We start from the raw sequence: 15,404 nt of genomic DNA on the forward strand, positions 1-15,404 counted from the left end.
TTTGTGCATGGAAAATGTTCTTATAGCAATAAACATGTTTCGAAAGCAGTTACACATGTAAAGTCACTGTCAAATAAACACTCAAAAATTTTTTGAACCACATAGTTTGGGGTATTCTATCCTTTGTTTACATTGCACTGAAACATATTGTTAAAAAGAAGCTGAATTTACAAATGGTTTGAGCTCTCTATAGAGAGCACACAGCCTTTTCTTTCTGCTCTCTCCAGCTCTTCACCCAATGAAACATAAATCTGTTCTCTTCATTTTCGAAGTCTTTCACCATACTTCACTTCTTCACCCTACTAATCCTCTGTCATAAGCTACCAAGCTCCTTTAACTTCACTTATTTCAGTGTTTATCTCCCACTTACCTTACACTTTCAATCAGGTATCTTCAGAAGCATTGTCCCCCATCTATAGGTGATGTATTCCATAAATCTCTGGTTCCATTTCCTTATTTTTTTTCTGTGAATTTTATGCAAAATTTGATATCTGCTGCTTTGCAATACCAGGGTTCATGATGTTAACTGATAATTATCTAACATTTTATGCCTTCCTGGCTGCAAGGATCCACATGTTGCCTTTTTTTCTACCCTTCGGCTGTAATCCCTTTCCATGCTTTTTTTTTTTTTCCTTCTTTTATTTTATTTTCTTTCTTTTTTCTTTTCCTATTCGATCAGAGATTTTAATATTACTTATACACAAATCTTTATCTATGAGTATCCCCCATGGGAGCTACTACAGCTAATAACAATGTGAGGTTGTTCATTCTGGCAGTTTTTGCAAACAAGAATGCTGGGTTCATGAAGAAGAATATTCTGGAGAAATTTATACATCAGAAGAAATGAAGGAATACTCCACAGAAATAATCAGGTGGTCATTAGGCACAAGAAATCTGTTAGCTGATTATTGTGTTCTGCCAGAACATCTGAAAATATCAAGCAACGGCCCTCTGATACAGAAGCAAAGTATTACCATATTTTAGCTACTCCTAAACACCAAGTTCATCACTAGTAAATTGGTGATTCTTGGAGTGTCTACCTCTCTGCACAGTGGAACTCTATTTGATTAGACAATAGCACCTTGATGCCAAGGCCACTTGTATCATCTTTTGTTTGCATGAGTAAAAACATCTACATGGTATTTTGTATGTGTCCAATTATAGACTTACACACTTGGCCTTGGTAGAAATTCTGTATTAATGAGTATGTAGTCCAGACACTATTTGCATAGACCAGAAAAAATGTCTAGAATCCATATGATTATATTTTCCTATATTGTTTTTCATTATAGCAAGGGACTAGTTGATTACTCAGATTGAACAGATGAAAAGTCAAAGAAAAAATACCCATTTATGTCACCCTTTATACATATGAAAGAATCACCAATGTTTAAATTACTGCAACATACTAATATAGCATGCTTTATCTGTGGATAACATGAGTTATTTTTGATACAAGCACCTCTATTCCTTAAAAGTGTAGCACTTAGTGAACACATTCTGTTGATCTCTGTCATATGATGTAAATAAATTAGAGACATGATGCTCTTTACTCTTCTCTTCAGTTATCACTGATAGAAGGTTACTTAATTTTATTGCCAAATGTGCTGCTTCCATGTAAGTTTTGATCCTGTTCTTTGCTATCATTTCCTCTATTTCCTCTCTCACAACAAATGCAAAGAACAATTAGCTGCTACAACATCAGAAGCTAAATCTAGATAATAAATTGAAACTTTCTTATTTTACTTTGTTCCTCTCTCAGGCAAAATACTGCAGATCTGTTCAAAATGCTCCTCCTTATCTGCTGCTTAGACTGCTGTTATTACTCCTTGAAATCCTTCTCTTGGTGTCCTTTCCATATATAAATTACTCTTACCCATCCAGACTCCTTTCTAGCTCTATTTTATCTCTTTTTTGCCTCATTCTCCTTTTTGTGGGCCTGTTGTAGTTTATTCTCTGAGCTTCACTACACTGTCCTGATGCATTATGCCTTCTTCCTAAGGTTCTAACCTGTTCTTAAAGGAAGACTTGATTCAAGTCCAGATTGACAAACTTTGACTCCCTTATCATACCAAGAATAACACCTTTACAGTTGCACAAACCAGCAAAGATAAATTCCTGTTTTCATCCTTAATTCCTACTGCTTTCATTTTGGTTTGCTTTCTTCCCTATCTCTGTGTAACAGTCAGTTTGCAAGGCTCTCTTTAGATTGGGATATCTTTCTATTGGCTTGAATTTGTGTGTATATACAAAATAATTGGTGCTATAAAATTATAATAACAATAAATATTGTATTGAATACTGTTGATGTAGACAGGGAAATAGATTTCCTTCACTTACTTTTCTATTCCATAAATGCGGGTAACTGCAATGTTCTCCAAAATGACCACAATAAGCAGGGGCAGAGTAGCTGAGTAGTCATCAAACATCGTGACAAAATAATTTCCAGAGCGCTGCACAAAGATCAGGCCAATAAAAAATGCCACCGAGCAGCAGATGACTGGAATGAAGAATTGTAAACTGTAATAATTACAATTTTCACAGAAAAAGAGGAAATGAAAAGAGAGTTTGATATAGCAAAGTTGTACTTTAACACATTATTTCATATAATGAAAGTTGTTATCACTTTCCTTATTTTTTGGTGGCAATTTTGAGAATATTAGGAATCCTACCTCTCCCTTATGAAACAGAAATGTCATGAAACCAGAAGTAGTTACTGTAATTACTGTATTACAGCAGGCTCCATTAAGCAGCACAGATTCATCAAAGGACTATATCTCAATAAACATTTCACTTAATGTGACTGCAAGGCTAAAATAAAGAAAACTGTTGAGCATCTTATTATTTGATCACTAGATGACCTACACAATCAATCTCAATATAACTTTTTTTTTCCTACTAAATCCATCAAGAATAGGTTTGAATGCTTAAGCAGCTATAAAACAAGTCAAATTTCAATAAATTGTGAAATCAGCTGTAGGCCGAGCAAAACTGATTCTCCCACTTGAAGTGCCCTTTTCTTCTTTTCCACTGAGAACTAAGGTTAAGGCTGCACCTACACAGTCTAAAATTAGGTGAGCTAAATCCAAGCAAAAGTATAAAATACTCTTACAAATAATATAGTCATTGTATTAATTCCAGCTATTTGTAATTGATTAAAACAACAAAAGGAAGACAGTGACACTTTTTTAAATATTGTGGTATAATATGATCACTTTTTTCAACACAGATAAAATCTCCACGATGTTTGTCTCATTAATTACATTAATTACACTGAGTTTTTTTATTAACCCTGAGAAAAGAATTTTAGAACTGTATATAAGCAAATTTAGAAATCCTTGTTATTTTTATGTTCTCCAATCACGTCATACCACCCACACAAAAAACATGCACCTTCAGTTGTAAACTACACTCTGGTAGGTACACTTTTCAGCACGTATACATGCAAACTCCAATTTGGAATACTGGAGCACAAAATTAACTTTAAGCGTATGACTTGGTTTCCCTGAAAACTGAAGTGGAACTATAGTGAAAAAAGTTGCAAATGTAATACAGTACTTCTATAAAATGACAATTTGTGGTTTTTAATCACAAACTATAGTGCAAGCATAATTCTTATTAAGTCCCACAGATATTATATGAAGCTTAACACAGGCATTCCAGTATAAAAATAAATTATAAAAACATTATCACACAGAATCACAGAATTGTCTAGGTTGGAAAAAACCTCAATATCATCTAGTCCAACCTCTGGCCTAACACTAACAAGTCCTCCACTAAACCATATCAATAAGTTCAACATCTAAATGTCTTTTAAAAACCTCCAGGGATGGTGACTCCACCACTTCCCTGGGCAGCCCATTCCAATGCCCTCTCAGTAAAGAAGCTCTTCTTAATATCCAACCTAAAACACCCCTGGCACAACTTTAGCCCATTCCCCCTCATCCTGTCACCAGGCATGTGGGAGAATAGACCAACCCCACCTCGCTACAGCCTCCTTTAATGTACTTATAAGGAGTGAAAAGGTTGCCCCTGAGCCGCCTTTTCTCCAGGCTGAACAAGCCCAGCTCCCTCAGCCGCTCCTCATAGGACTTGTTCTCCAGACCCCTCACCAGCTTTGTCGCCCTTCTCTGGACTTGCTCGAGCACCTCCATATCCTTCTTGTACTGAGGGGCCCAAAACTGAACACAGTACTCGATGTGTGGCCTCACCAGAGCCGAGTACAGGGGGACAATCACTTCCCTAGACCTGCTGACCACACTGCTTCTTATACAAGCCAGGATGCTGTTGGCCTTCTTAGCCACCTGAGCACACTGCTGGCTCATATTCAGCAGACTATCCACCAATACTCCACAGGTCCTTCTCTGCCTGGCAGCTTTCCAACCACTCATCTCCCAGCCTGTAGCTCTGCTTGGGGTTATTGCGCCCCAGGTTCAGGACCTTGCACTTGGCCTTGTTGAACTTCATACAGTTGACCTCAGCCCATCGGTGCAGCCTATCCAGATCCTCCTGCAGAGCCTTCCTACCCTTGAGCAGATCAACACATGCACTTAACTTGGTGTCATCTGCGAACTTACTGAGGGTGCACTCAATGCCCTCATCTAGATCATCGATGAAGATATTAAAGAGGACCGGCCCCAGCACCGAGCCCTGGGGACCACCACTAGCGACCGGCCTCCAGCTGGATTTGACTCCATTCACCATGACTCTTTGTGCCCGGCTATCCAGCCAGTTTTTAACCCAACGAAGCATACACCAGTCCAAGCCACGAGCAGACAGTTTCTTGAGGAGAATGCTGTGGGAAACAGTGTCAAAAGCCTTGCTGAAATCAAGGTAGACCACATCCACAGCCTTTCCCTCATCCACCAAACACATCACTTTGTCATAGAAGGAGATCAGGTTCGTCAAGCAGGATCTGCCTTTCATAAACCCATGCTGACTGGGCCTGATCACCTGGTTGCCCTGTAAGTGCCGCGTGATGACACTCAAGACAATCTGCTCCATGAGCTTCCCTGGTAGTGAGGTCAAACTGACAGGCCTATAGCTTCCCGGGTCTGCCCTCCGGCCCTTCTTGTAGATGGGTGTCACGTTTGCTAGCCACCAGTCGACTGGGACCTCCCCCGACAGCCAGGACTGCTGATAAATGATGGTAAGCGGCTTCGCCAGCTCCTCCACCAGTTCTCTCAGTATCCTCGGGTGGATCCCATCTGGCCCCATCGACTTGCGTACATCCAAGTGTTGTAGCAGGTCGCCAAACATTTCTTCATGGATAGTGAGGGCCACATTCTGCTCCCCATCCCCTTCCACCAGTTCAGGGTACCGCGTATCCAGAGAGCAACTGGTTTTGCTGCTAAAGACTGAGGCGAAGAAGGCATTAAGCACCTCCGCCTTTTCCTCATCTTTTGTAACTAATTTCCTCCCCACATCCAGTAAAGGATGGAGATTCTCCTTAATCCTCCATTTTGCATTGATGTATTTGTAAAAACATTTTTTGTTGTCTTTGACAGCAGTAGCCAGATTGAGCTCCAGATGAGCTTTGGCCTTTCTAATTTTGTCCCTGCACTGCCTCGCAACATCCTTATAGTCCTCCCGAATGGCCCGCCCTCTTTTCCAAAGACCGTGAACCCTCTTTTTCCTGCTAAGCTCAAGCTGCAACTCTCTGTTCAGCCAGGCTGGTCTTCTTCCCCGCGGCTTGTCTTTGGGCACGTGGGGACAAACCGTTCCTGCGCCATTAAGATTTCCTTCTTGAAGAGCGTCCAGCCTTCCCGGACTCCTCTGCCCTTCAGAACCGCCTCCCAAGGGACTCTACCAACCAGTGTCCTGAACAGTTCCAAGTCAGCCCTCCGGAAGTCCAATACAGCGGTTTTACTGGTCCCCTTCCTGGCTTCTCCAAGAATGGAGAACTCTACCATTTCATGGTCACTCTGCCCAAGCCAGTTTCCAACCACCGTATCTCCCACCAGTCCTTCTCTGTTTGTGAAGAGAAGGTCTAGTGGGGCACCTCCCCTGGTAGGCTCACTAGCCAGCTTTGTCAGGAAGCTATCTTCCACACTCTCCAGAAACCTCCTAGACTGCTTTCTCTGGGCTGTGTTATGTTATGTTTTAATCCTTTGAGTACAACTAACTGAAGTAGTAAAAATCATGCATATATAACACAAAAATAGTAGCAGAGAAAAGCGGTTCTTGTATATTTCTTTATATCTTCTTTATATTTTATAAGAAGATATTTTCATTTATATCTTCATTTTATCTTTACATCTTTATATTTTATCTTCTTAATATATTTTTTTTCAAATTCCATAAAAAGGAATTACTATACTATTCCAGAGTAATAACTGTATAACATAGTATTTGCATATATACTTAGCCCTATATATATATATATATATATATACATATATATATATATATATATATATATACATATATATTTGCATATATACTTATAGCCCTAAAATTTCTGAACGCCACTTTGGTTTTTCAATATGAATTTAAAAACATATTAAAAAAAAAAAAAGTGCTCAATAGTTTAAGACTCAAGAAAAATCAGCTGTTTAATCTTTAGAAACAATTTTATTCTTAGACCAAGCAAAGCAAAAAATAAAAAGTAAAGTTAAAATTTTTATATATATCCATGCGTTCAGTTAATTACCTATTACCTAAGAACTCAGCAGTCAGAAAAGTGTTCTGCTGTACCAGGGATTAACTCTTAGAAAACACACTATTTCCACCATAGAGCTAGAAAATATTAAAACAGTTTATAATTTTCTATCCCTCTTGTCATAGCTATTGATACAAAATCCAAACCTACCATTATACCAAGTGCCCTGCAGCTGAAAATTTTCAGAAACCTAACTTTCATATTTTATGCTTATTTCATATTTCAAAAAGAAACTGCTACAAGACAATCATAAATACATGAACAAGCTGTACCTCACATGATTTCAGGCATTAGAAAAAGGAAAAGAAAAAAATCCTTGTTTAAGACCCTTTACATGTTCAACAGAAAAAAAATATATATATATATAAATAAATATGTATATATATATATAAATAAATATAATATATATATATAAATAATATAAATATATATATATTGTTCTGGAAAGCAACTGGAGTAATTGCACTTATTTTTAATATAATAAACATTTCATCATATTTTAAGATTCCATTTAGCTTTATTGAAATAGTTTGTCATGATTTACAAATCATGACATTTTTAATCATTCCTTTGGCTTTGTTTCCCTGATCTGTGACACAGGCTAGAATGGAAAGTATTCTGGAAGAGCTCAGAACAGCTTAACATAAAGAAAATTCTAACAGAATTATTTAATTCTTCATTAAATTGAAGAAGAGTTGAAGAACTGAAGAATTCCCACTCTTGTAGCATTCAGAAATGTGCATGGACGTACAGTGATTTCCTTGTCTGTTAAATGTAAGTACTGAAAACTTTCATGTCAAAATAAAATAAATAACCAAACAAACAAACATACAAACTTCATACTCCCTGAAACAATTTTAAGCTTACTGCTCTGTTGAGAAAAGAAACGCTGTGAAACTCACCAGTAAGAATTTCTTTCCTAACTTTGAAGGTATCAACAATGGGTGTGATGATGCCTTCAATGGTTCCAAACATACTTCCTAGTCCCAAATTCACCAACATGAGAAAGAACATGACTGACCAGAAGGGAGAAGCAGGAAAGTGGGTCATTGCTTCTGTAAAGGCAATAAAAGCTAAACCAGTTCCTTGAACAGCCTGTCAGTGAGAAAGTAAAATAAATAAAAATCACATTATAATTCACACAGTGTATTTTTTTTTTTTTTTTTTTTTTAGAGTGACAGTTTGACTTCATGTTTGTCAACTGATTAAATCTTGAAGGGAGAGTTAGCTGCTATCTAACATATGATTCTCCCATCCATGCAAACTTAATTAGTATGGACATACTGGATTTGGCTGTACATTGATTGATATTAACAATATATTTTTTTGCTCTTTCACTGATAATTTTGCACAGAGCTATTATACTAGATGGCTATAAAACACAGTCTAGTCTCTCCTGTTAGTATATAAAGGATTTCATTTCTATACTTATTTGCTTCAGATTAAAAAGGTTAGAAACGGTACTGAACTTTTAAATGTCTAAGTTGCCAATTTGATATTTTAGCTTCAGATGCTGATGCAACTTCACAGAGGTCAGTGTTTAAAACTGGAAGTCCCTCCAAAGTGAAGTTCAAAAAATTTCTTTTACAGATCTGGTTTATAATAAAGATTTTAAATATGATAATGTTAATTAAAAATATGTAATAAAAATAACTTTTCATTTCCAATAAAATCATATTTATATTTAGCAATGATATCTTGACATTGAAAGATGTCATAGTTTGAGATGTTGAATAAATATATCTCTATTTAGACTTTGAAAAAATGCCTTTGGTGAAACAGAACTTTAAAATTGTATTGCCTCTTAAGGAGCAATGTTATGATCAAAATACACTAGAAAGTGGACTGTATTAAGACATCAGACACAGAAGTGCTCTCATCAGCTCCAGTGAGAATCATGTTTTCGTATCAATCTCTATAGGTACACAGTATTAATAGTCTGTGTGGGTATACACCACAGTTTATTTTGGACTTGCAAATATTCCTCCATTCATAATCTTTGTAATTAATACATACTTATCACTCTCACCTTGTCAAGTTCATCCTCAATTTGACAAGATTTCAGACCAAGAGAATCAAATTCTTCTTCCTTAACTTTCTGAATAATGTCATAAACTAAATTGTAATCTTCTGCTGTAATGCTTGAGAAATTGATATGATGTGGAATCATATCCTGGCTCAGATTGCCTGTTTTCAAAAGTTTTAAAATCTTCTCTGAATTTCTGTGAAATACAACAAAATAGAGAAATCAAACGTGATGATCTGTGTGCATTCATAAATTAAATTTTCCATTAAAGTAGTAATTAAAAATGGATATTCATACTGGATAACACATTTTTCATTTATGATATTGGCTTTGAAGCCCAGAACTGCAAACACCACCAAGGTTGCCAGCACAGAAGTGAAAAAATTGATGAAGGACACCAGTACAGCATCAAAATGGCAGTTGTTGTCTCTCTTGTTGTAGCTTGAAAAGGCAATGACTCCACCAAATCCGAGCCCTAAGGCAAAGAACACCTGAGTAGCAGCTTCTCTCCAGACCTTGGGCTCCAGCATTATTTCAAGCTGTTTGAAATTAGATACAATAGATGTCAGCTACAAAATGCATTTCTATTACATGAAAAGAACACAAAAACATGAAGACAACCTATATCATAAAATGCTAACACTCCACTACGAATATATTTTCATTGTGATAAAGCTGAATGTGACACCTAAAATTGGGTGCACTTATGGGCCAGAATTTCCATTGATTTTATGCAATATAATCCTTAAAAAGAAACATGCTATACAGTAAGTTCCAAAAAAATGAGATACTAACGGATCTATATGATAATTTAACTTGCAGCTAGTTACACAATGAAATCAGAGAACATCTGTTTGGGGTGTTTTTTGGTACTCTCTTTTCTTACACTACCTGTACTGATGGACATTAGAATTAAGATTTATTTTGGGACGGCCAACCCTTTTATAAATGTAATATGTATGTTGAAAGTTGTTTTGGTTGTTGCTACCTTTTTGTTTTGTTAAAAAAAAAAAAAAAAAAAAGGTGACTATGACATACATACACATGTTTATATGGAATTCTACTACAGTTCATGCAAATATGTAAAGAAAAATGCAACATGTAAAACAAATGTTGGCCACCAGAATCTGCACAGTGCAGAAATCAAATCTCCCTTAAGCTAGATGCCTTGAAATTATCAAGTAAAATGAGTGATATGTTTGAGGGACAACTAAGCCTTTCATCTAAAAGCTTAAATGTTAACTTTATAAAATTGCTCTTCAGATGACCAGACTTCAAGAAATATCTTTTAAATTATGAGTCATCATCTACCTATTTAAGATATTTCTCAAGTCTGCACTATAACAAAGAAGTGCATGAAAAACTTCAACATTAGACTGTCGGAAGTTAATCCAGGGCCTCCAGTCGTTTAACAGTAAAAGACTTACTTCTGGAAATATGACTTTTTTTTTTCTGTAACCCAAACCTTATTGAAAAGTGTAAATCTAAAAAGCATGAGAATGCTAGCATCAAAAGACTGTCTCACTCTAAGAATAAAAAAGTCTGCTACTGTGATAGATAATAGACACCTTCTTTAACCTTTGACATATACAGCTAAAATACATTTGAAATAAATACTTTTATTAGAGTAAACTTATTCCCGACATATTTATTTTTTATAATGACATTGTACATATATCCGTTACACCTACTTTAACCTGCCTGTTAACCTACCTGTATCAAACAGTCATGTTAGAGTTTTTCCACTAGAGGGAGCTAGAGGAATAGTTTTAATTTCAAGGAATCTGTAAATGGTTTTTAAAAAACACTTTTCACTTTCTTCAAAATATTGTTTAGTATCATCAAAGGTATTACGCTCTCAGATAAACATTGCCTAGTGTTTCAAAGCAAAATTGTAACTGATTTGTTATTGTAAGATATTAACTATGAAATTTAGGGAGCTCTGTATTTAAGCTATATACAGCCCTATATTTTAATTTCATTAATTCACTGGTCTTTTCATACACTTTTCTTTATTTATTTTCTTTCATTAAGGCTGTTATTTTGAATTTCTGCTTTGGTCAACAGCCATGCCCAAGAGAGAAATTTGTTCCTTCTTCATTAACCCTGTGCTCTCACACCTGTACCAGCATGTGCCAGTCCTCTGCTGTGCTAACACAACTGTTTTGTGGAAATGTGTTGTGATCTATTTGTTGAACTAACAGAGGCTAAATCAAAGACCCTCTCCTATCTATCAACATGGATTATTTTCAACCCAGATCACTTTACCAGTCCATTTTAGTCTACCTGGAGCAAGTGGAAATTACAACAGTCTAAATTCTTTCAGGTAGTTTTCAGTGAACCTAAGGTCCAAACTATTGTTCAAGTACAGAAATATATAGAGAGGAGATTGTAATAAAATTATAATAAAAATATTTTTTAAGGCTTATATCTATACATACTCTATCTGACTTATAGACTTCCTAACCTCAAATTTAAACCACAACTTTTTGAGAAATACAACCAATGGCAGCGAGGGGGATTTCTTTCAAGATTATCTGAACATTTTAAACAATTTAACAATTTTAGGATTAAACTACAAAATGAGCATCAACTGCAACTTATTTTAGGAATAACTCATGGAAGACGAAATAGTTGAAGGATGCACGGTTTATATTAAAGAGGAGTTTCAGTATACCCTCTCGGTATCTAGTGGTATCTAGGGGTTCTAGTTAAAGAAAGTTTTAATACTGTCATTGAGAAACCAAATTATAACATCTAAAGGTATGTATTCCACCTCAGCTATAGAATTCATCTTTGTCTATAAGCACTGCATTTCTCTGTTCCTCAAATTTCCTCAACTTTGACTGAGCAGCCTACAAATTCCTGCAGAACCAGAACTCTGTAAAGCAATGATAAGCAAGTTAAGTTTATTTCTAAATAAATGAGCAACCTTTTCAATAAGGACAAATTAATTATGTAAATCCATGACAGCATTTGAGGTAATGCATTTCACTTTGATGTCCCAGAAAAAAAGCATTCAGAGAAGGCTCTGAGGAGGCCCCACTGCAGCTTTTTATTAATTAAAGGGGGCTCATAAAAAAGATGGAGAGCAACTTTTTGCTTGGGCAGATGAGGGGGAATTGCAAGGGGAAGTGGTTTTAAAATAAAAGAGGGGAGATTTAGATTAGATATTGCAAGGAAATTCTTCCCTCAGAGGGTTGTGAAGCACTGGAACAGGTTGCCCAGAAAAGCTGTGGATGTCCCATCCCTGGATGTGTTGAAGACCAGATTGGATGAAGTACTGGGCAAACTGATCTACTGGGTGGATCTACCTATCCATGGCTGGGGGTTGGAACTAGGTGGTCTTTGAGGTACTTTCCAACCCAAGCAGTTCTATGATTCTGTGATTCTTTGATTCTATGATTCACTTCTCTTTTAAGCATTTGGCCAACTTATGGAGCTTTCTAAACATCTTAATTCTTAAAAATAGCACTTTTAGTTGCTTAGCTTTGCAAAGGCAGCCAACTCTGGGAAGGTTAAGTCCACACATACATCCTTGGAACATTTTTGAGCCTTTGGACCTTATGGCTTGATATTGTGTCGCTGAGGTCAACAGCAATTATGCCAGACACAAAAATGGTCAATCTTCTATGAAGGCAATAAGCTTATCTGAGAGCACTCATAAATGGTCAAGTTGGCACTTAAAGTTTAAACACACTTCAAACAGAAATTAAGAACATACCTTAGGTGTGAACATGTGACGAATTCCATCCAGTGACCCATTAAGGAGCAATCCTCTGATCAGAAAGCATAGAAGTACCACATAAGGAAAAAGGGAACTAAAGTACATGATCTGAAATACATTAAGAAGAAATTTAAAATGACACCCATTAACTTTATTTTCAAGAGTCTCATTCTCTATCCTGTATCTTTTGGAAATATGTCTGAACTGAAAACTCTATATTCTCAGAAATATATAAAACATGTTCCATTCACCTCATCTCTTCGGAAGAGAGCAAGATTACATGACTGTACTAGAAAAAAATAAAAATCATACTGTATTAAAATGCTACAGTTGCCATTGTGTTGACTGATTAACAAACTATAAGCCTTCCAGGGAAGATCAGTGTGAATTCAATGAGAATATGAGAATAACAGAAGTAGACTGTTTTAGAAATGTTTCTCTTTACACTTAGATTCAAGTACATAGTATGGTAAAGATGCAGCATGAACAGAAATTCAGGAAGGAATGAGGGAGGGAAGAAGGGAGGAAGGGAGGGAGGGAGGGAGGGAAGAAGGGAGAGAGGGAGGGAGGAAGGAAGGAAATATGGGTATATTCTCCAATGTACAGAAGCGATTCAAGATGTCATAGGTTTGAATCATAAAAACAAGAAAGCAATATTGCTTTGACTACCAGAAAGACAAAGAGAGGAAACACGAAATTAATAATCAAATATGATCTTTCATTCTCCGTCATTGAAAAGCACGCTTATTCTGTGGTTTAAAGTTTATGTAAAATAATTCTCTTGCTAAAGCTGCAATTTGTTTCTTTAACTGAAATACACTAAAAAGGCCACAGAAAGTTCTACCTCAGCTAAAAAATTCCTAATAGCAAAGAATTTTGTAGGTGTCGGGAATTAACAACAGATTAGTCTTCATCTGAAAATCCCACTGAGATCAACAGAGCTAGCAAATCATTCACTAGCCAACCTATCTGTCAGTATGAACAGGAAAGAAGACTAAGTCATGTACTCAGATCCAAAGGGATGGTTAACCATTAGTCAAAAGAAACAATCCAGAATTCTGAAAAGAAGCTGTGATGATGAATGTCATCATGATGATGATGAATCATCATCATCAATGAATGATGATGATGAAGCTGTGAAGGATGAATGACAATGACATTAACAATAAAAAGCAAATGACAGTGAATTTTGATGGCCTGGGTGCACTGCAATCACAGTGAGAGTATAGATATACATGGAAACTTAATTCCTTAGATATTCAGAAGCATGCAAGCTCATGCTGCATTAACAGTTCAACAATGCTGAGGTGCAGTTAATTGCAACTGTTATGCTGGTAAGAACAAAAATTATTCTTCTTCACATCTCAATTCCCACTAAATTAATATTGTTCCCATGAAAATTACTACAATTTTAATGCTTAACTACTAAGAGAGTAGAGGTTATACAAATACTGGGGTGCGTCACAGCTTCCATCTTACTCCTACACATTTCATGAAAGAGCAGACAGAGAGTGCAGTGAACAAAAATGTAGTGAAGTAGATCTTAAATGTTTCAAAGGAAAACACTGTCATTTAGGTAAACAGCATACGCACTTTGCCAGAAGACTGAATGCCTTTGATCATGGCTAGGCATACCATGACCCAGGCAGCCAGCAAGCAGATAGTCATCTTCCAGTTTAAACCCCCACTCTCTGAAAGCGAGCTGGAAATATTCAGTGCTTCTCTGTACCAGTAATAAGTTGTTGCAGAACTTTTTTCACACTCTGGCTCCACAACTGTCAAGAGACATTAGCAAGTAAAGAATGGGTTCAGGACAGAGCTATTTTACCAACACTTTTTAGCATGGTTATATTAATTCCCAATACTTGCAATTGTCCTACCATCATTTACTTAGAAACTGAATTCACAGAGTCCTAGGACGTTCTCTAAAAGAAAAAGAAACTGCTATTGGTTAAAAGCCCTGGATATAGCTTTTTCAAACACTTTAACGCATTCCTCTGCATGTGGTCAATCCAAGTCCTAGGCAGAATTTATCTATGAATTAAGTACTAAATAATAGGAAGAGCTAGATAAACACATACATTTATTTTTTTACACGTAAGAATAGATTTTCGATATAAAAAAACTGTGACTTACATACTATGAAAACTCTCTGAATTCGAAAGTTGGATTATTTTAATTTTGGAAAAAAAAAAAAGAAAAAAAAATATTAAAAACTTTCTCAATTGTGTCTGCTTTAATATGACACTCAAATCAATTGGAATGTAATTACAAATGCAAAATCAATAAAATAATGATATCAAAGTGATGAGAAAAGGAGAAAATGGCTCCTACACAGCTATGTGCAAATGAAAGTTTCTTTCTGTTCCAAAAGTGATTTTTTTCATTATACTAAAATTCTGCCTTGTTCATGTTAACAGCTTAAGACATTTTGTGCATCTAGACATGTAGCACATAGAAATAGAACAAAATCTTCAAAGAATATACATATACATATTTTAATAATTTATCTTTATTTGACAACAAATCATATCTTTAAGATAGGTCCTAAGTCAAGGTAATTAATGAAAAGAATGGAGAAATAAAGCAATTTTAAGAAACTTAACACAGTTGTCAGGTCTTCTCCAAAATAAAATGTCAAAAGTGATAGGATGTTATCAAATGTAATGTTTTTCTGTGTTTTAGCTTAGTTTAAATGATCTCTGCTATAGTTCAGTTGAGACTTTATGTCTTATGATTTGGGCAGGGTAAGAGAATGTAATCAGACAAAAACTGTGGCTTCATTAATGGACAATAGCTTGTGGAATACAGTCAATTTAACAGAGTAACAGCATTCACAAATACTGACTATTTGTTTCAGATAACTGAAGCAAACAACTCTGGGAAAGACTATTTAAAAACACTGTACAACTTTCCAAATGTCCCTGGTTAGGTTCTTCATTAAAAGGGGAAAAATACAAAATAAAAATTTAAGATCCAATATAAAAAGA

General features: G+C 35.8%; 1 protein-coding gene across 2 annotated transcripts in view; it reads right to left on the minus strand.

Annotated features, from left to right (window-relative positions):
* Positions 1-15,404, minus strand: part of SLC6A15 (solute carrier family 6 member 15) — a 41,678-nt gene that overhangs the window by 5,303 nt on the left and 20,971 nt on the right. For both annotated transcript variants that reach the window (XM_068667527.1, XM_068667531.1), the window contains exons 5-10: positions 14,008-14,189; positions 12,412-12,522; positions 8,985-9,226; positions 8,691-8,883; positions 7,564-7,756; positions 2,341-2,500 (exon numbers count right to left, since the gene is read on the minus strand). In XM_068667527.1, the coding sequence (XP_068523628.1) occupies positions 2,341-2,500; positions 7,564-7,756; positions 8,691-8,883; positions 8,985-9,226; positions 12,412-12,522; positions 14,008-14,189 (1,081 nt within the window). The remainder of the gene's footprint in view (positions 1-2,340; positions 2,501-7,563; positions 7,757-8,690; positions 8,884-8,984; positions 9,227-12,411; positions 12,523-14,007; positions 14,190-15,404) is intronic.

The sequence above is a fragment of the Anas acuta genome, chromosome 1 (genome assembly GCF_963932015.1).
Source record: "Anas acuta chromosome 1, bAnaAcu1.1, whole genome shotgun sequence".
NCBI classification, from domain to species: Eukaryota; Metazoa; Chordata; class Aves; order Anseriformes; family Anatidae; genus Anas; species Anas acuta.